We start from the raw sequence: 20,713 nt of genomic DNA on the forward strand, positions 1-20,713 counted from the left end.
CAGTGGTGTTGGACAGCTGATGTACTTTACCTGAATGACTCGTTTAGTTGTTCTCCAGGAGACCAGTGAGACCTCCATTAATGAGGATGGGTTGAGTGTTGCTAGTCCTTGGTAGCCACTGACAATCACTTATGGACTGGGATGCTAAATAGGTAGAAGAGGATGAAGTGACTGGCGTAAGGTTTAGGACAAAGAGGAAAATAATATAAGAATTAGAGAATTTCCTGTCGCTGGTGAGTTACACCTGTAATCCTAGCTACTCAGGAAGCTGAGATCTGAAGATAGTGGTTCCAAATCAGCCTGAGTAGAAAAGTTAGCTAACACACACACACACACAACCTGGGCTGAAGGCATGGCTCAAGTAGTACACAGTACCAGCCATGGATGGAAAAGGCTGGAAGAGAGCATGAAATTCAAATCCCAGTACCAGCACCAAAAGAGAGGAAGAAGGGCTGGGAAGGTGGCTCAGTGGTAGAGCGCTTGCCTTGCATGCCTGAGGCCCTGGGTTCGATTCCTCAGCACCACATAAGCAAAAAGAAAAAAAGCCAGAAGTGGCGCTGTGGCTCAAGTGGTAGAGCGCTAGCCTTGAGCTGAAGAGCTGAGGGACAGTGCCCAGGCCCAGAGTTCAGGCCCCACGACTGGACCCAAAAAAAAAAAGAGAGGAAGAAGGGATTTTCAGAATCATGTGGCTCTGCGCAACCCCACTAACTCCGGGGGGGAAAAGAGTACCATTCTAGTGATCAACCTAGCGTCAGCCTGATGAGTGACAGCTTCAGAAGGCTCCTGGGCGGGGTCTTCATCCGGGGCTTTCATCCGGGGCCCTCATCCGGGGCCCGCCGGAAGTGACGCCGGGAAGCGCAGTCCTCCCGGCAGTCTAGAGCGGCTCTGAAAAGGCTGGCGTGGCCGACGAACGAGTGAGTGTGTCGGTGACGGGACGGTCGCCGGTGCCGCCTCTGCGCTCGGGTGAGTCTTCCGGAAGCCGTTGTGGCGTCGCCGCCGTGGGAGCAGGCCCTGCTTTTGAGTCCCTGAGAGGAGGAGGAGGAGGCGGCGGCCGGCCTCGGCTGACGTGTGTGGGAACGCGGAGGCCCAGGCGGCCGGGCCTGGTTTTCTCTTCCGTCCTGGTTAGTCCCGAAGCCCCGGGGACCCAGAGCTCGGCGCTCAGGACCGGGTGCCCGAGCCCTGGCCTGAGCTGCGTCCGCACGGCCCGCTCGGACGCTGCGCTTTCTCGCTTCTGAAGGGGAAGTGGGAGGCGGGCGGCGCCGGGCGAGGCCCTGGGAGGGCCTGACTGGGAGCGGGCGAGGGCTGGGTGCGGAGGACCGGGCCCCGTTACGTCCTTGGGTTTGAAGGACATCACTCAACCCGATCGGAATCGTAGCTCTTGCAGACTGTCCACTCAGCCTAACGAAGGGGCTGGCGCCTATACTGGACTTTTTATTATTAGTCCGACCTGCTTATTAATTGACGGTGTGCTGGCGGCATTACTAAATTCCTAAAGGGCCTGCCTTGGGGGCGGGGGGGGGCGCGGAGAAAAACAATGAGTAATCATAACTGACTTGGTTCTCTTGAGAACACACTGGAGCCTCCAGAGAAGGTTGCAAATTCCCAGATACTTAAAACTTTCTCCGAAAAGCCTTACACTGTTGAACTGATGTGTTGATTTTTTTTTTTCCCTTAAAGGAAAAATCACAATGCTAGTGTGCTGGTGCACGCCTATAATCCCAGCACAAGGGAGGGTGAGTGGGAGGGGGAGCCAGAGTTCCAGGCCTAGACCCAGCAGAGCCCCTGTCTTGGAAAACCAAAACCAACAACTCCAACAAAAACAAATAGCAACAAAAAAGCTACAAGTTCAAATTTCTTAGAGTTGAAATAATGTCGGACATTCTCATTTGGATCTTAAGTATTTAAAATGGAATAATATCCTTCCCCCTCTCCAAATTTTGGGTGGTTTATTGGGATTAATTTTGAACAGTATATAAAGATACTTTGCTAAGTCCTGAGTAATTATGGGATATTTTAACTTACAACAATAATTTCTCCTAATTTCACCCTGCAGTGATGCTCATTGACCTCCTGGATAGGGATGGAGGAAATATCAACTGAGGAAACAGCAGGATCATCAAGGGTCCAGTTTCAGTCTTTGGAGACCTTTGAAAGACCTGAGTGTCTTTCCCCAGAGCCTCAGTTCATGCAAGATACCAACATGGAACAGGGACTCATTGGGGGTAAGACAGAGCTGGTACTTACATCGTGGGCCTGGTATGAGTCCAGAGCCTTGAATAAGAAGATGGCCCTTAGAGGGAGGACTGGACAGGAGGGGCAGTTATAGCTCAGCTCCTTCTTGACCCTTCTACTAAGCCTGGCTCATCTTGCTTTAATGTCAGAGTAGTAGTCACTTGCTCTGCTCTGGCTGTTTGTCCTTCAGAAAACCTTCCCTTTGTCCCAGTTGCCACATCCAGAATAATTCCTCAGATATGCTGCTTTTGCCATATCTCACAGTCCTTGACTGACTTTGGCTTCCTCTTAAATTCACCCCCTTTACCTCCTGTTCCCTTCATTTAGTTTCTCTTTCCTTGTGACGTTTTGTGCTTTGCCTCTGCCATTCTGTTGCAGCTGCAGTGTTTGTAACATATCTAATTTTTGACAAGCAACTTTTTTTGGGGGGGGGGCTGCTTGCTGGTCCTGGGGCTTCAACTCAAGGCTTAGGTGCTGTCCCTGAGCTTTTGTGCTCTGCCACTTGAGCCAAAGCTCCACTGTGGGTTTTTGGTAGTTAGAGATAGTCTCACAGACCTTTCCTACTCAGACTGGCTTTGAACTGCCATCCTCATATCTCAGCCTCCTGAGATTACAGAGACATGAACCACCAGCTCCCAGCAAGAAAACAACCATTTAAGTCCTTGGATGAGCATAATGCCTGTTTGGATTTATATATGTTACATATTGACCATGCAGTCACATGTTAGTATATAAATAGGTTGGTCAGGTTTTTTTTTTTTTCCCCCTGTTTTTGACAGCTGGTTCCTAGATTGCTGTGGCCAGCTCCAGTACTTGAAGTAACTTGTGTGTCAGCAACACTGTGGAGTGCCATGAGGTGGAGTGGGGGCGGGGGGGCGGGCATTGAGAAAGGATCATTCCTGTTTCTCGAAGCTTTACATACTGATTGCAGAGACAGTGCTCATTGACAAATGGCCTAGATAAGTCATTACACATCCACATCTTTATGCTTTGCTTTGCTCATGTACCAAGACAGGTACAGGACTTACTCTTCTGTAAGAAGAATATCATTCATGAGGATAGTAGTAAAATCCTGTATCATAGGACTAAATGTGTAAGTGGGAGCTAGTAGGAGGGGCAGCAGGCATGCCCAGTACCTGAGAAGTGGTTCATTAGAACATTTGACATGAAGGAGGGTCCCATTGACACCCCTTATGCTTCTTCTGAAAGGGAGCCCTAGGAAAGGGCTGCTCTCACTCTTGGCTCCTTTCTCCTCCCTCAGCTCCATCTGTTCTGCAGGTACCTGCTCTTCCCCATGAGGGAAGCCCAGGAGACCAGGCAGCTGCACTCCTGACAGCCAGGTACCAGGTGAGCTGAGGAACCCTCTGCTTTTCCTCAGGGACTGTGGTTGCTGCTTGAGTGTGGCCTATCCCTCATCCTATCTGTGAACCTTGCGTGGATTTATTTATTTATTTTTTCAGTAGCAGACCTCAGGTGTGGCATTGTTCCTCTTTGGAGACCTAGACCTTATGTAAACCTCTTTACCATCTCCCAACATCACCTTTGTCCATGATATTGTGATGGGCATGTATTAGATGTTAAGGGATTTATACCTTAGCTTCTCTCCATCCCTCCTCCCCAACATAAACACACACCAAATACCATCTCTGTTCTCATCTTCACTCTCTGGTCATGGTGCTGCATTGGCCTTATTCCCCAGACCATCCAGGATGTATTATTTCAGGAGTTTGTGACATTCGAGGATGTGGCTGTACACCTTACTCGAGAGGAATGGGGATGCCTGGACCCTGTTCAGAGGGATCTCTACAGAGAAGTGATGTTAGAGAATTATGGGAACGTGGTCTCACTGGGTAAGGACCAGCTTTCTTATTATGCAAATTACCTATTTCTGAGTAGGTTTATGATCTCTGTGATCTCTGAGGTCAGTAGAGTGTGGCTTAGATTTCAGGTTTTAGAGCCTCTGAATCCTCTATCTTTAAGGTCATCTCCTATGGGAGGGGAACTAAAATTCCTTTGGAGTGTCAAGAAGACATTTTACTCTTTATCCCCAGTTCATGTTTCCTGTTTTGTGGGACATCCGTTCCTTGTTAGGAAAGGAAAGCTTGTTTGTGCTTTGCCTAAGTTCTCACCTTTTCTCTTTTTTTTTTTTATGAGAGATCTGAATGTCTTCCCAACCCCCAGCTAGATTCTTTTCCTCTTATATATCAGTGCCCCTGTGTCTGAAAATTTTCCACTGAAGAAAAATACCTTTTTAAAAAGATAAGCTAAAATCTCTCTCATTTCTTAAGATCCCTAAGTTCATCTCTAAGTAGGGAAGTTTGAGAGACTTCATTTAAAGGCATGACTCACTGAGTAGTTTTCAGTGAGTCACCTAAATGGTAATCCTAAATAACCACACCCAGGCCAGCAGAAGTCTCACATGTTTACCCCACTCCTTGCATCACTCTGAGATGGGGTAAATCCTTCCACCACATCTCTCTTGTAAGTCTGAATAGTGCAGTAGGCAGCTGAAATTAGGCAAACCTATGTGCTGCTGAGAAGTATTGGAGGGGGTTGTTGACAATCTCCTTGAGGTGAGCATTGTTTTTTCTCTTTTGTTTTTTGGCCTGTCTGCTTTTGCACTCTTGTGAATGTGTGTATACTTGCTCACTCTCTTCTTGGGCCTCCTCCCCCTTTTTTAGTTTGCCTATTTTGGTGACATCTAGGACACTTTTTCTCTTCTTGATTACACGTAGGGTTCAAGAGGTCTTCTTGTGGGGAAGCAGTTTGCCCACCGGGAAGGTTTTTAGTGTGTTTCCCATTCGTGGTTCTTTGATCTTTGTAGGCATACTTCTCCGCCTTCCCACCACCCGGATTCATTGTGTGAATTCCTGCCCAGCCCTGAGTCATACCCAGGCTTGTGCTTTCTCTGGAGAAACACTTGCAGTCCTTACGGCAGGAATCTCCAAGAGGTGGCCCAAGTGTCGGCTTTCCATCGGTAGTGCACGTGCCTGCTCGGGAACTTCTTTTCCACAATTGTGAGATTAAGCTTGTTTCCTGGAGTGGATGCTCCTCAGGATGCCACCACTCTGTAAAGTTGCAACTGCTCAAATGACCGGTGTTAAGTTTCTAACTCGAGGGGTGAAGGAAGACTTCCGTGCAACCAGCTGCAGATTGAACCCAGCTTCTTTGGAAACCATGCTTGGTAGTCAGCTGCTTTGTTCTGAAAAACACCAACTTCACCCCCATTTCTTCAGTTATGTTCTTTTCATGTTAGAGTACGGAACATGGGTCCTCCTTTTCAGTAGTGAACATGTCCTGCCCCTTGTGTGGCCACACTGTCTTGTGACTCTTGGACTTTCTTCATGTTTCACATCATAGTTTTCTCCTTCCTTCAAGGTTCTGCCCTTGGTTCTTTGTAGTGCCCTACAGATTGGCATGTTTATATTGCCTTTCCCAATTCAGTGTTCCTTAATGCTGTCTTAATGGAGGGGAAGCTGGAGAGTTAAGAAAAAAATTAAGACTTTTATTTCAGGGCATCAAAATGAATGTATATTTAATAACTTTGTAAACTGTAAAGCGATACATATATAATTGTAAACTACTGTTGATTTTACCTATTAATTACAGAATTTCCAACCATTAACTTGTCTACTTCTTGGTGTAAAGAAAGTTGGTATCAGTTTAACAAAGCCTAATAGCCCAAGAATCTACCAAACTAGACTTTATTCTTTTTTCCTGCCATCTGTGCATACACACTGGATACAAATGCACACTCATACAAATGCAGCCCTCCTACTCAGCTCACTTTTGTGACCAAGTCAGTGACATCTTAGCAATTTATTTTTGTGTATGTGCACATGCCAGTACTAGGGCTTGAAGTCAGGGTCTGGATGCTGTCCCTTGTCATTTTCACTCAAAAGACTGTCAAGCTGCCACTGGAACCAGAGCTCTACTTCTGGCTTTTTGATAGTTAATTGGAGATGAGTCTCATGTCCTTTCCTGCCTGGGCAGGCTTTGAACCTTGATCCTCAGATCTCAGCCTTCTGAGAAGCTAGAATGACAGGCATGAACCACCTGTCGGTTCCTTAGCAATTATTTCTACAGTTCTTGGGAAGTCATTTTCATATGTGAGTTCTGCGCTACTCCACCCAAAGTTTAAGGTTATATGTTTGTCATTTTATTTCTTGTTTAGAATTGTGAATAGGACTGCATAATTAAGTTTGACTTAAGCAGTCTCACTTTCTTGAAAATCAGATATTAAGTGCTATTTATTATCAAATTTAAGAAGAACCATATTCTGTGGACAATGAATGAACAGCTGACTTGAAGAGTTATACCCAAATGGGAGTTATCCGTGAGTTAATCCTAGAGAGTGAGACCTGGGAAAAGGGCTGGAATGTATTTCACATGTGTCATTGTGGCAGGTGTCCTGGTGTTAGAAATATGCTTATTGTAATTCTAGTTGAAAAATGAATCAGTAGATTGTGTTTCCCACATCTTTCCTATTGTTTTTTTTGTTTTTGTTTTGTCAGTTGTAGGGCTTGAACTCAGGGTCTGGGTACTGTTACTGAGCCTCCTTGTGCTGAAAGCTAGTGCTGTACCATTTGAGCCACAGTTTTCTGTGAGTTAATTGGAGATAAGAGCTTCATGGGGACTTTCCTGCTAGGGCTGGTTTCGAAATGTGATCCTCAGGTCTCAGCCTCCTGAGTAGCTAGGATTACAGGCGGGAGCCACAAGGGCCCAGCTCTCCTATTGCTTTTTGAAATTGATGTCATGGAGGACAAGTGATTTTCTATAAGATGTTTTCTACTGAGATGGTTGTTTCCTATTTATACGTGGTACTAGATATCAAAGTTCTGTGAGCAGAGGACATTATTATTATTTTATAGCTGAGAAAACTGAGGCTCAGAGAAGTTACCTTTACAGGGTCAGTAGGTTTGGGATCCAAATCTGTCCTTTTATGATAGTAGGTCCAACTGCATATGGCAGTTTTGTTTTTTGTTTTTGTTTTTTTTTTTGTCGGTCGTGGGGCTTGAACTCTGGGTCTGGACGCTGTCCCTCAGCTCTTCAGCTCTAAGCGAGCGCTCTACCACTTGAACTACAGCGCCACTTCCAGTTTTCTGGTGGTTTATTTGAGATAGGAGTCTCACGGTCTCTCCTGCCCTGGCTGGCTTTGAACCGCGATCCTCAGATCTCAGCCTCCTGAGTAGCTAGGATTACAGGCATGAGTCACCAGCACCCGGCTTGTTTTTGTTTTTGTTTTTTGTTGGTTGTGGGGCTTGAACTCTGGGCTTGGGCGCTATCCCTGTACTCTTCAGCTCAAGGCGAGCGCTCTACTGCTTGAGCCACAGTGCCACTTCTGTTTTCTAGTGGTTTACTGGAGATAAGAGTTTCACGGAATTTTCTGCCCGGGCTGGCTTTGAACCGTGATGCTCAGGTCTCAGCCTCCTGAGTAGCTAGGATTACAGGCATGAGCCACCAGCTCCTGGCTCATGTTTGAGTATTTTTAATGTGTTGTCTCTTCTGATGGCAAGAAAATTCAAAATGACCATAACAAATTGGGCAGACAGGCCAATTCATACAGTGTGAGAACAGAAGGGACCTGCATTCGAGAAGTATTGCTGCCTACCAGGTAGCTACATAAGAATGCAGTTGCTAAGTAGAGTTTTCACTTGCATATTTATTAAGGACCAAGAAAAGCATGATGCTTCCAGATGGCTAAATCTTGTCTTATGTTAAATACTTTGGAGAGCACAGCAAATGAAATGTAGACCAGATTTTCTAAGACAAACACAAAAGGAACATGTTTATGTTACTTTATACTGTTAATTTCCTCAAGTTAGATTTTGCTTAAGACCATTCTACCGGTATGAATTTTCAATATAAGAAATTTGCATTTCTTTGTCATAAAATAGCCAATTAGATACTTTTAAATATAATTTCTATGACTCCAAATTCTAAGAATTCTGGCTTTTTTTTTTTTGGTCAAGACAAGAGGAGGCTGGAAATCAGCCAGGGACCTCTTGCAAGTACTCTATAACTGAGTTGTGCTCCTACCCCCTAGCTCTCCCATATTTTGTGCTAAGACTTTTTGTTTTTAATCTTTTGTTGTTGTTGTTGGTCATGGGGCTTGAACTTGGGCTTGGGCAGTGTCCCTCAGCTCTTCAGCACAAGGCGAGTGCTCTACCATTGAGCCACAGTGCCACTTCCAGTTTTCTGGTGGTTTATTGGAGATAAGAGTCTCATGGACTTTCCTACCAGGGCTGGCTTTGAACTGTGATCCTCAGATCTCAGCCTCCTGAGTAGTTAAGATTACAGGTGTGAGCCACCAGCACCCAGCTCTTTTTTTTTTTTTTTTGGTCATGGGGCTTGAACTCTGGGCCTGAGTGCTGTCCCTCAGCTCTTTTGCTCAAGGCTAGCACTCTCCCACTTGAGCGTAGAATCACTTCTGGTTTTTCTGGTAGTTAATTGGAGATAAGAGTCTCATGGACTTTCTTGCCCAGGCTGGCTTTAAACCGTGAGCCTCAGACTCAGCCTCCTGAGTAGCTAGGAATACAGGCTTGAGCCACTGGTGCCCAGCTATTTTAATCTTTTATCAATGTTTGTTTTCTCTTCTTTATTCATCAACTAAAAAATTGGGTTTATTTTATAGTCATCATTTTATGCTATAGTCGAGTGTTTAAAAGCCAAGTTCTGAAGTAAGACTGGGTTGGAATCCAAGCTTCAGCAGTTACTCTGACCTTGGGGAAGTTGTCCATTGTTGTCCCTCCTAAAGTTATGGTGAGTATTTAATAAGTAAAAAACTTAATACTCTTGATATTGTGCCTTATACCTACTGAGTATTTTGTAAATAATATTGTAATATATGGATGGTTGTGACCCATAAGTGTATATATCTAAAAGGCACTCTTAACCTCTTCTAACTGCCTTTTAGGCATTTTCTCTCACACTTTGCATTGCCTTTAACAAATCTAAAAACCAACTTCTTATCCCACATGAGGACTGCCTGATGCCTTTGTATTTTCAGTGTAACTACATGAAATACTAAAAAACACCTTAGTAAATACCCCAAAAGTTAAAAGTTACAAAATATACTGCTAGAATTCTGAGTCTTCCATGTCATGCTATTTTTTAAGCTTTTTTCAGTACTGGGGATTCACCAATGGCTATGTGCACAGCAAAACTTTTGACCCAAAACATTAATATGTCCAAAGGAAAAGTGACTGTCAATCCCAGCTGGGATTCAGAATTGTAGTAAATGCCTTTTATGTGTTCTGATCTCCTTGCATATGGGGTCTTATGTGGGATCCCAGGCTATCGGTCTATCATGCTTGCTGGTCCAAAATACCATTTTTATAAAATTGAAATGCTGTCACACTTTGACACTTGCACATATGTAGCTGTTGAGTAAATTAATCAAAAGAAGTGCAAGGTACATGGTCCTGACTATCAACAAGTATAAACTGAGTGGGGATGATAATGTCTAAAGCCAATTTGTAAAAATCTGTAAATATTATATAGTGACATGTCAGGGTAAGGGGAAAAAATTTATAGTCACTGAATAAATATCTTTTTGGAGGTTAAGGGCTCATAGAAGATCTTGTATGTGTACTGTCTGGACTCAAAACTTCTCTGACAGGCAGGAAAGTCCGTGAGACTTAACTCAAATAAAACACCAGAAAACCAGAATTGGCTCTTTGCCTCAAATGGTAGAGTGCTAGCCTTGAGCTGAAGAGCTCAGGAACAGTGTCCAGGTCCAGAGTTCAAGCCCCACGACCAACAGAAACAAAACAAAACTTCTCTGGGCTATTAGAATAATACCAAAGTTTTGTTCTCTTAGAATCAGACTACCTGTTGCTTTAGTGCAAGAGATGAGGTCCTTGCAGACCTTTAGGCAAGTCATAGAAAAATTGTTTTCTGTGCCGATATACTTTTTCTTTTGTGCTGGTACTAGGGCTTGAGGTGCACAACTCTGATGCGCTGCCACTTGAGCCATGTTGTAATCAGGCATTTTGTTGGTTATTGTGAAGTTTTAGAACCATGAGCCTCTCATCTCTTCCTCCTGAATATCTTAGTGAGCTATTGGTGCCCAGCTTACAATTTTTTTTGAGGGGTCATGGGGCTTGAACTCTGGGCCTGGGCGCTATCCCTGCACTCTTCAGCTCAAAGTGAGCGCTCTACTGCTTGAGCCACAGCACCACTTCCGGTTTTCTAGTGGTTGATTGGAGATAAGAGTCTCATGGACTTTTCTGCCCAGGCTAGCTTTGAACTGTGATCCTCAAATCTCAGCCTCCTCAGTAGCTAGGATTACAGGTGTGAGCTACCAGCGCCCGGCTACAGCTTATAATTTTTTATTAGTGCAAGTTAATAGTCCAAAGCAGTTTCATTGTGATATTTACATATGTACATATAATGTACTTGGATCATAATCCCCCCCCCCCCCCGCTATTACTCTTTCTTAATTTACTGCCCTTTTCTAATAGCTTTTAGTGGGTTTCATTAAGCTGTTTTCATACATACTTTGATTTTATTCTTTCCTCCCTGATCACTATTGTTTTTGTGTTCCCTTTCTGCTGACAATCTCTTTACCATGGTTCCTCCTTTTGCAGTGATCACTTTTATCATATTTCCACATTGTAGTAGTGTTGAATTGTTTACAACTGTCTCTGCAGTTAGTGTGAGATGGACTTTTTTGCACGGATCTCATCCCCTGCATGCTTGGCATATAAGATGTTCTCCAAAAATGCTTATTGAATAAGCAAAACTGTAAGCTAACTCTTGTGGACCATATTCTTTTTTCCTCATGTGCACTGAAACAAATAATTTCTTTTAAAAAACAAAAACAAAAATTTAGCTGGGAGTTGGTGGTTCATGCCTGTAATCCTAGCTACTTAGGAGGCTGAGATCTAAGGATCATGGTTCAAAACAAGCCTGGACAGGAAAGTCTGTGAGACTCTTACCTCCAATTAACCACCAGAAAACTGGAAGTGGTGCTGTGGCTCAAGTGGTAGAGCACTCACTTTGAGCTGAAGAGCTCAGGGACAGTGCCTAAGCCCAGAATTCAAGCCCCATGACCGACATAAAAAGAAAAATTGAGGCCAGGTGCCAGTGGCTCATGTCTGTAATCAGGAGGCTGAGATCCAAAGATCATGATTCAAAATATGCCTGGGCAAGAAATTCCATGATACTCTTATCTCCAGTTAACCACAAAAAAACTGGAAGTAGAGCTGTGGCTCAAGTGGTAGTGTACTAGCTTTGAGGGGGGAAAAAAAATAGAGCTCAGGGACAGTTACCAGACCCTAGTTTAAGTCCTAGGACTGGCACCAAAAAAAATTGTTTTTGTTTTTGAGATAATATTTGTATATTTTCATGGGATACTTTGATACATTGTGCTAATTCAGTAACCAAATCAGGATGATTAAACATTAATTGGTGGTGTGTATTTGTGTGTGTGCATGTGTGTGTGTGTGTGTTTATGGTGTGTGTGTTTGTGGTGTGTGTGTATGTATGTATGTACTTATACACACACACCCATGCATGAGGCAATACTAGGGCTTCAACTCTGGGCCTTGTACTCTCACTTGGCTTTTCCATTCATAGCTGGCCTGGGTAGGATAGTCTGTGAGAGTCTTATCTCCAATTAACCTCCAGAAAACCAGAAGTGATAGTGTGGTTCAAAGTGGTAGAGCACTATCCTTGAAGAAATATGAGGTTAGGGACAGCGCCCAAAGCCCTGAGTTCAAGCCCCATGACCGACCCAAAAAAAAAAGAAGAAGAAGAAAGAATTAGTGTTTTTAGTCTGTCATTAACCCTGTTGTGCAAAAGGAGAACCAGAAATACTAATTCCTCTGTGGTTTGGTGCTCCCTATTCCTTGAGGTTGGTCCTTGAAATATGTACTTTTTTTTTTGCCACAGTTTAGCTCACTGTGCTGTGTTTAGCTCACCCCTCCTACAAAAGAGCACGAATCTGAGCTCCTTGTAGAGCATCTTTGTCGTCCTTACTCTCCAAGCCTTCTGTATTAATGTCTTCTCAGAACTTCCCTTCTCTCTCTGCTAGTTATCAGTTAAAAGAAAATGTGGCTGGTGTAGCATCTGAGGATAAATTGCCACATCCCATTTCCTTTTTTATGAGCAGGATTTCCAATTTCTAAGCCTGATGAGATCACCCCGCTGGAACAAGATCTACAGGTCTTTGATCCTGAAACTAAGGATAGAGAAGTCTTAAGAGATGACTGCTCAGGTGAGTAAGGCAGAATTAATCAAATGGACTTAGGGATATAAAGTTAAGTACTGAGCCATGTTTTGGCTGCTTTGATACTCAAAACAGAGCTCTGCCTTCCTGAATGGAGAGCATCTGCTTTCTTTGCAGTTTAGGCTGATGTTTTCTGTGTGTTTTACCCCTTTGGTACAAGTAATACTTGGTCCCTATTCAAGTTGCTTGTCTAAAATTCTTTTCAACTATTTCCCTTTTATTGCCTTTGAAACACCTTGCCTAGATATTTTTTTACTCTGCAAGAAATGCCCCCCATTTCTGCCATTTTTCTCAGTCCATTTGGATCCTCTATCACTGCTCCTATTCATGCCCTTATGTCTGCTGTTAAACTTTTGTGCATGTTTTTCAGAGTAAATAAATTTTCTGATCTTCATAGATACTAAATTATTTACTTTGTTCCTATCTGGGGTTCTTTTTAAGGGCAGAGTACAGATTATATTTGAATTTTCTATTTGTATATTTGTATTTTGTATCAGATGGAGAGGCCAGAGAAGAAAACAATCTGGAAGAAGTTCATTCAGACAAAATGAGAGTAGGAAGACCCAAGCAGGATATTGCCCAAGTTCCTGAGACTAGAGAAGTACAAAAGTCTGAGGACAGATTAGAAAGGCTTCAGGAAATCCTAAGGAAATTTCTCTTTCTGGAGAGAGAGTTTAGGCAAATAACTATCAGCAAGAAAACCTCTACCAATGAGAAGAGCAGCGAGTGTAACGACCCTGAAAAGAGCTTCTGTGCCGACTCCGCTCTTGATACAGACCAGAGGGTTCTTAGAATACAGACTGTCGATGACAGTAAGTTCCACATGAACTTTAACCAAAACTCAGCTGCTGATAAACATGAACACATAAGTCTAACACAGAACTCACAAAGTAGTGAATATAAAGAAAGCATAATGGACTTCTCCCACCTTAGCAAATGGGAGAGCACACTTACCACTGAGAAACCCTACAAATGTGACATGTGCGGGAAAGCCTTCCATCAGAGCTCAGCCCTCACCAGACACCAGAGAATTCACACGAGAGAGAAACCCTACAAGTGTAAAGAATGTGATAAGTCTTTCAGTCAGAGTTCAAGTCTCAGTCGGCATAAAAGAATACACGCTAGAGAAAAGCCCTATAAATGTGAAGTATCTGAAAAGTCATGTGAAACATCTGATAAATCCGGTGGTCAAAGCTCAGATGTAATTCAGCATAAGAAGACTCACACCAAAGCCAAATCATACAAATGCAGCAGCTGTGAGCGTGTCTTTAGCCGCAGCGTGCATCTCACGCAGCATCAGAGAGTGCACAGAGAGATGCCTTGCAAGTGTGGTGTGTGTGGCCGTGACTTCTGTCATACTTCTTACCTGGTTGAACACCAGAGGATCCACCATCAAGAGAAACCCTATGGGTATGATGAGTGTGGGTTGGCCTATGTGAAACATCGAGGTGTTCGTTTCAGAGAAAAGCCCTTTACTTGTAAAGAATGTGGAAAAGACTTCAGATTGAATTCCCATCTTATTCAGCATCAAAGAATTCACACAGGAGAGAAAGCGCACGAGTGTGATGAGTGTGGACAGGTATTCAGTCAGACCTCATACCTAATTCAGCATCACAAGATGCACAGGAAAGAGAAAGCCTATGAACGGAATGAAGATGAGGAAAGTTTCAGTCACAGCTCAGATCTTACCCTGCAACAAGAAATTCTCAGCAGAGAAAAAGGCTTTGATTGTGAGGCCTGGGAAAACAACTTTAGTCCACGAGCACATCTTGTTCCACATCAGAGAATTCAGACCAAAGAGAAGCCTTATGAATGCAGTGAACATGGGCAGGCACTTAGTCCAGTTCAAGCCTCCTTCACCCTCTGAATTCCCAGTGGGATGAAGTTATGTCCACACTGGATGTGGTAAAGCACTCAGCCACTGCTCAAGCTTGTTCAGCAGAATTCACATCGAGAGAAACCCTTTGAATGTGACCAGTATTGGGAGTATTTGAGTATTGTTCAACTTAATTGGCTCCTGCAAATCCACACTACTAAGGAAAGCTGATGAATGTATTGGATGTGGTTAATTCTCCACATTTGGGGAATTGGTACTAGAATAAAATTCCTCTACTGAACTGAACATGAAAAAGCCATCAGTAAAAGAAGCTACCTTGAGTGTCAAATTCATGCCATATGGAAAGCCTATGAATGTAATAAATGTTTCTGTGTGAGGCTATTCACTCATAACCCAGTGCTCATTGAACATCTAATATAGCCCCAGAGAAGTCATTGGAGTACAGTGTATGTGTCAGGCCATGATCAGAATTTGTATACCAAATGAAGTTCTGATGGAATGCAAGTATTTCAGGCTTTGCCCAACCTCAACTTATTGGAGAGAAAATTGTTATTCATGTATGAAGTTGTTCGTATTTAGTCCCAGTCTTTTTCACGGCAGATGAATTTAGTCTGAAAGGTAACTTGCCGAAAGCAGTCCTATTTTCATATGGCATTTTTTAATTTAAGTGTTCTAAGTAGGTACGAGAATTTTATTTACAGACTCATAAGCTATTTTTATTTTACTATAGTCTATACACAATTTATATTTTTTGAAATTGGTTCTTACTTGGTTTCTGTAGAATATTGTCAATGCACCAGGGTTAAGATGCCAGGAGCGGAAAGCAGCTCACTTAGCTTTCCATGGTGTTCTTGGCCCAAGTTCTCCTAGTACAGACTCTTAGGCTTGCTCTTTTCTGAGGATCCTACATCCTGCTCCTTTCTAGTTACAACCTTACATTCCTGTCGATTTCTGCATTCTCCTAAGCACCTTCAAGTGATGACTTCCTATTTTTAAGCTCCTCACTAGTACATATGCTGTTCCAATTTGGTATTGCTGGTCTGGTGTTTTCTAAGAATTGGGATTTCCACACCAACCATCCACAAGGACAGAGATTCAATCTCCCTTCCTGCAGCAGGCCATTAGACATTTTGAAGTGATGCCAAGTTTATAGCTGCCTTTTCTGCATCCACAGCCCTCTAAGAAATAAGGACATAAGGTAGCCAGGAAGGCTCCTGGTGACCTAGCTGTATTCATTCAGTGCCTATTCTGCATGTGTTAGTTTAGAATTCTTCTATATGCTTCTATTGAAGGCCAGCAAAATGCTCAGGTCTGCATTTGATAGGGAAAATGTGAAGGACCTAGGAAATGAGAACATTGCAAATGAATACGGCCTTCCAACAAAGATGTTGCTGTTCTGTATTGTTTCTAGAGCAGTATTTCAAGAAAGTGGCAGGTCTGTTCTTGATAAAAGTGTAACCATTAGGCAGTATTTCAAGAAAGTGGCAGGTCTGTTCTTGATAAAAGTGTAACCATTAGAATTGCTTCTTTATCTGTTTGAATTCCCCCCTCTTCTTGTCAGTCCTGACTCAGCCTCCCACGTAACTGGTTCTTTGGGCATGTGCTACCATGCCTGTATTTTTGTATGTTGTAGAATTTACAGGCCATATAAAAGAACATGGCTCTTTTTGATTAATAAAAATCACGGGTGTTGGTGTCATCGTCTATACCTAAAGAGTTCATGATTCTTCAGCTGTTGTCAAAGCATTTTGTTGTTTTTCCATTTTAGTCTTTAGAACATTTTGTGAATAAGACAAATGTTACTTAAACTTTGAGTTGTCAGTCAAGCAATTGGGGCTTTCATATTTAGATGTTATAATACTCACTAGAAATCCTAAACCAATATATAAAAAGATACTGCTCTTTCTCTAAGCCTCTTGTGGCTAACCTCTAGAATAGCTCTGCCACTGTAGTTTACTCTTTGCTGTCAGCAAGCATAAGACACCATCAGGGCAAGGTAAGGCTGTGAGTTGATCTAAATGTAAAAGCAAATGAAAAATGCATGTTTTTGGTTTTTTGTTTTTTTTTTTCTATCACACATGTATACTCTTGTAGAGACCAATAGTCCTTCCTCTCTGGTGACTATGAGACAGAATTAATCCCTAAATAGAAAAATATGTTTTAAAAAATCATATGTATGCATTTGATTTAGGAATGTGCTTTTGTACTTGAATAAAGGTGTGCTTGATATTCTGAGATCTGTTTTAAACAAAATCTGAAGGCCTCAGCTGAAAGCATTTGGGAATATGGAATAACCTTCTTGACTGCAATTTTGCTTCTCATTAAGAATGGATCTTATAGCATGCTTTTCCATAGCCACCCCTCTACCCCCCAGGAACTCAGCTCAGTGTTCAGGATCTAATGGGTTATTAACTTGATTGTTGTGTATTGTAGAAGAGTAAATAAGTTTTACAGTTGTTGGGTTTTTTTTCCCCCCCATTCTGGGGCTTGAACTTAGTCCTGGGCACTGTCCCTGAGCCTCTTTGTGCTCTACTGCTCTACCACTTGAGCCATGGCACCACTTCTAGCTTTTTTTGAGTACTTTATTGAAGATAAGAGTCTCACAGGACTTTCCTGCCCAGGCTGGCTTTGAACTGTGATCATGAGCCATGGGCGCCCAGAAATTTGGCAGTTTTGGTAGAACTTGGAAAATGTGGGGGATTTTGGAAGTAAAAAATATACTTAAAAAGAAGCCCAAATATTTTTTGAGGACACTTTATTTAATTGGTGCAATACAATGTAAATTTGTGTCCTGTCTCTGTTCTTGAAGGGGAGGCGGCGAGAAGAAGCCCATAGAGCAGGGGTGGGAACCTTTTTTCTCCCAAAGCCCATTTGAATTTTTCTGATATTATCCCCTGACCTTACAAAATCATCAATTCAGGAAGCCAAGTGCAGCCAACCAGGAGCATACACATCTTTCCACTGTGTGTCTGATCATTTTCAGGGTCTTTCATAGCCTGCAGCCTGATGTTCCCCACCCCTGCTGTAAAGGAACATTTAATTTATTTTCTTCCACCACCTGGCTACATGCACACATATGTAAGTACAGATTAAACTTAATTCTCACAATTCTGAATTAATTGCTTCATTTTGTAGAGGAGCTGGGGTGTAGAAAAGTTAAATTGGATCTCACTAAGTTAGTGGCATAAAGTCCAATCTGTTGGACTCCAAAACTATCCATTGACATGGTGATGGTGTTACTGGACAACTTGGAACTCTGAGAACTTAATTCTGATGGCTCTTCATGTCCTGTTACATCCTCATTAGTTGGGTATTGTCATCTGCAAATGATACATCCTCATTAGTTGGGTATTGTCATCTGCAAATGATGCTGAAGCTCCCAGGGCTTTCTGGGATGCTAGAAGTGAATGCACATGTAAAGCTAATCTAAGCTCCTTGAAACAGACTGGTCATTTGATAGGGTAACAAAGGTGACAGGTAATTGGAAAGCTTCCACATTCCTAGCTTTGCTCAAACATCCCCACTCCCATTGCTAGTTTCACATTTGCATTTCTTTTTTTCTTGTCTTTTTTTTTTTTTTTCAGGTCGTGGGGCCTGAACTCTGGGCCTGGGAGCTGTCCCTCAGCTCTACAGCTCAAGGCTAGTGCTCTACAACTTTAGTGCTCTACCACTTGAGCCACAACGCCACTTCCGGCTTCTTTTCTTTTTGCTTATGTGGTGCTGAGGAATCGAACCCAGGGCCTCATGCATGCAAGGCAAGTGCTCTACCACTGAGCCACCTTCCCAGCCCCCACATTTGCATTTCTTATGTCCCAGAATTGTTGAGCTTTTCCTAACCAAGCTTGGTGTAATGGGCGTGCATCCTTACCCTAGTGGAGCAAAGTGACAGGAAAAATCAAGCTGCATTCCTGAATGGAAATAGAGGCCTAATGAAACATGGGGAGCCTGAAGCAAAGGGGGTGTCAACTCTGAACCCTACAGATGAAGATGGCAACCCTAGGAATGGTGTGGGAGCAGCTGTGCACTCCCCAACCCTGAGACTGTATCCAGGCCTCAGATATGTTAGTCATTACCCAGTGGACAAAGTTTGAGAACAAGGTTCTTAAGGAGCTCAACCCTATATTTTAAAAAAGCATGGGAGAGCTGGGTGCTGGTTGATGACGCCTGTAATCCTAAATCAGGATCATGGTTTGAAGCCTGCCCAGGCAGGAAATCCCATGAGACTTGTCTCCAATTAAGCATCAAAGCGCGCGTTCTCCCTCTCTCCTCTCTCTTCTCTCTCTCTTTCTTTCCTTTCTTTCTTGTCCTGGGACTTGAACTTAGGTCCTGGGCATTGTCACTGAGTTTTTTGCTCAAGGCTAGCACTCTACTACTTGAGCCACAGCATCACTTTTGGCTTTTTCTGTTTATGTGGTACTGAGAAATCAAACCCAGGGCTTCATGTGTTCTAGGCAAGCATTCTACCACTAAGCCACATTCCAAAAAAAAAAAAGAAAACTTAAAAATGGAGCTCAAGTGATAGAACACCATTTTTGAGCAAACAACAACAAAATGTCAGCATTCAAGCCCCAGGACCAGCACACACACACACACACACACACACACACACAAGACTCAATGCTCCATAACTGTTGGCTGCTCTTTTTGAAATGAACAGGAACTCCCTTATGCACAGTTGAACAAGTGACCTTTTTTCTTGCTTTGATATATCAATTAGGCTTCTGGTAAGCCTATGGTAAACTGCTTGGATGTTGGGCCTTTCTCAAAGGCTCTTGTGCCTATTTGGTCCATGGAGGCTGCTCAGACAAAGATGGAAGGGGCTGGGTATAGAGGATTGGCTGGAGGGAGGCCTTGCAGGATCAATTTGGCCTTGTGACTTCCAAGGGAGGTGGAGATGGCTAAGTTGAGGGACGGATGGGATGGGGGCACTAGCAAGAAGGAATCTGATGGCCACCAACTAACTCTGGGTCTCCTCAGGCCATAAAAGGTAGGTATGAAAGCAACCATCTGCCTTCAATCCCTCCTTGAGTAAAGGTGGACACAGAAGACGACCCTGGCTCACTGTGGAGTTTGATCAAGTTAGACTTCCAAGCTGCCCAGAGGGAGCCGGAAGTGCTCATGGAGGACCCTGAAGTTCTGAAGGTTCCCGGAGTTGGGAATGCCTGTGTCTCTGGAGCTGGGGCCTGTGGAGTCAGAGTGACTTCTGAGGGCTGGGTAGGGCTGCAGATCCTTGCTGCAGGTTGATACTGGTTTTAGCAGGTCCCTCCTGGGCAGTTGGTGCTGAGCTGGCTGGCTGTACCCTTTGGGCATCTCTCCTGGAGAAGGCGTGGAGCTTCTTGCTTCTGAGCTGGGTGCTGCTTAGAAGTTTCACTGTTGCCTCTCTGTCCCTTCTTTCACCCTTTCCTGAGGCTTCTGCACATCCCAGGCCCTGCTCCAAAGACTACAGAGATCTGGACTTGCATCATCAGAGAGAGAACCTAGGGCTTCCTGATGCCCCACAGTCTATAGGCTCACCACCAGAGCAGGAGCCGCTAAAGCCAGGATGAGAGGCTGAGCTATCCATGACCCTCAGACAGACCACAGGCTCAAGATTAAACTTATGCTTAGAATTGGCCCTGTACAAGACTACTGACTTAAAGAACAAAACAAAAAGATCTGAAGACCTATCACAAGTTAGGAAAGCCCATCTCTGCATGGCAGAGCATAGCCACCACAGCACTGACAAAACTCTTCCATGGTCTTTGCAGAGGCTCAGAAAATGTGAATAAATAAACTCAGCCATACCAGTGCCAGGAAAAGATTTGATTCCTAACCCATTCTACTTCACCTGTCTTAGGGAAGATGCAATTTTCTCTCCAGGTTCAAACCCAAAGGGAATGCCTTGTGGGTGTAAAACAGGTCAACCACCAGCTGATGGGAAATGAAACTGATCTGTTCATGTCAGCATTTTTATTTCAGTCAGCCTTCCCACCATTATCTAGAGTATAGCCATTAAAAAGAAAAAAATGATGGGGCTGGGAAGGTGGCTCAGTGGTAGAGCACTTGCCTTGCATGCATGAAGCCCTGGGTTCGATTCCTCAGCACCACATAAGCAAAAAGAAGAAAGCCGGAGGTGGCGCTGTGGCTCAAGTGGTAGAGCGCTAGCCTTGAGCTGAAGAGCTGAGGGACAGCGCCCAAGCCCCAGAGTTCAGGCCCCACGACTGGACCCAAAAAATAAAAATAAAAAATGAGCTGGGTGCTGGTGGCTCACGCCTGTAATCCTAGCTACTCAGGAGGCTGAGAGATCTGAGGATCTCGGTTCAAAGCCAGCCCGGGCAAGAAAGTCCGTGAAACTCTTATCTCCAATAAACCACCAGAAAACCGGAAGTGGTGCTGTAGCTCAGGTGGTAGAGCACTAGCCTTGAGCTGAA

The 20,713-nt window shown here is 43.6% G+C and overlaps 1 protein-coding gene across 5 annotated transcripts; it reads left to right on the top strand.

Moving 5' to 3' along the window:
- Positions 1-870: 870 nt before the first annotated feature.
- LOC105990899 (zinc finger protein 655-like) lies at positions 871-16,538 on the top strand. 5 transcript variants are annotated; one of them, XM_013023414.1, is made up of 7 exons: positions 871-963; positions 2,054-2,222; positions 3,494-3,579; positions 3,956-4,082; positions 12,350-12,454; positions 12,964-15,738; positions 15,792-16,538. In XM_013023414.1, the coding sequence occupies exons 2-6, from the start codon at positions 2,081-2,083 to the stop codon at positions 14,331-14,333; spliced, it is 1,830 nt and encodes a 609-aa protein (XP_012878868.1). In that variant the 5' UTR covers positions 871-963; positions 2,054-2,080; the 3' UTR covers positions 14,334-15,738; positions 15,792-16,538. The 5 variants fall into 5 exon arrangements, with proteins under 5 accessions (XP_012878868.1, XP_012878870.1, XP_012878871.1 ...); XM_013023415.1 differs by lacking the exon at positions 871-963 and adding an exon at positions 970-1,121; XM_013023416.1 differs by lacking the exons at positions 3,494-3,579; positions 3,956-4,082.
- The last annotated feature ends 4,175 nt before the right edge of the window (positions 16,539-20,713 follow it).

This window comes from Dipodomys ordii, unplaced genomic scaffold (genome assembly GCF_000151885.1).
Source record: "Dipodomys ordii isolate 6190 unplaced genomic scaffold, Dord_2.0 Scaffold68, whole genome shotgun sequence".
NCBI classification, from domain to species: Eukaryota; Metazoa; Chordata; class Mammalia; order Rodentia; family Heteromyidae; genus Dipodomys; species Dipodomys ordii.

Coding starts and splice junctions, on each gene's coding strand:
- LOC105990899 (XM_013023414.1), top strand. CDS start 2,081: ATGGAGGAAATATCAACTGAGGAAACAGCAGGATCATCAAGGGTCCAG. Junction 3,580..3,955: donor TCCTGACAGCCAGGTACCAG/GTGAGCTGAGGA, acceptor GTATTATTTCAG/GAGTTTGTGACATTCGAGGA. Junction 12,455..12,963: donor CTTAAGAGATGACTGCTCAG/GTGAGTAAGGCA, acceptor ATTTTGTATCAG/ATGGAGAGGCCAGAGAAGAA.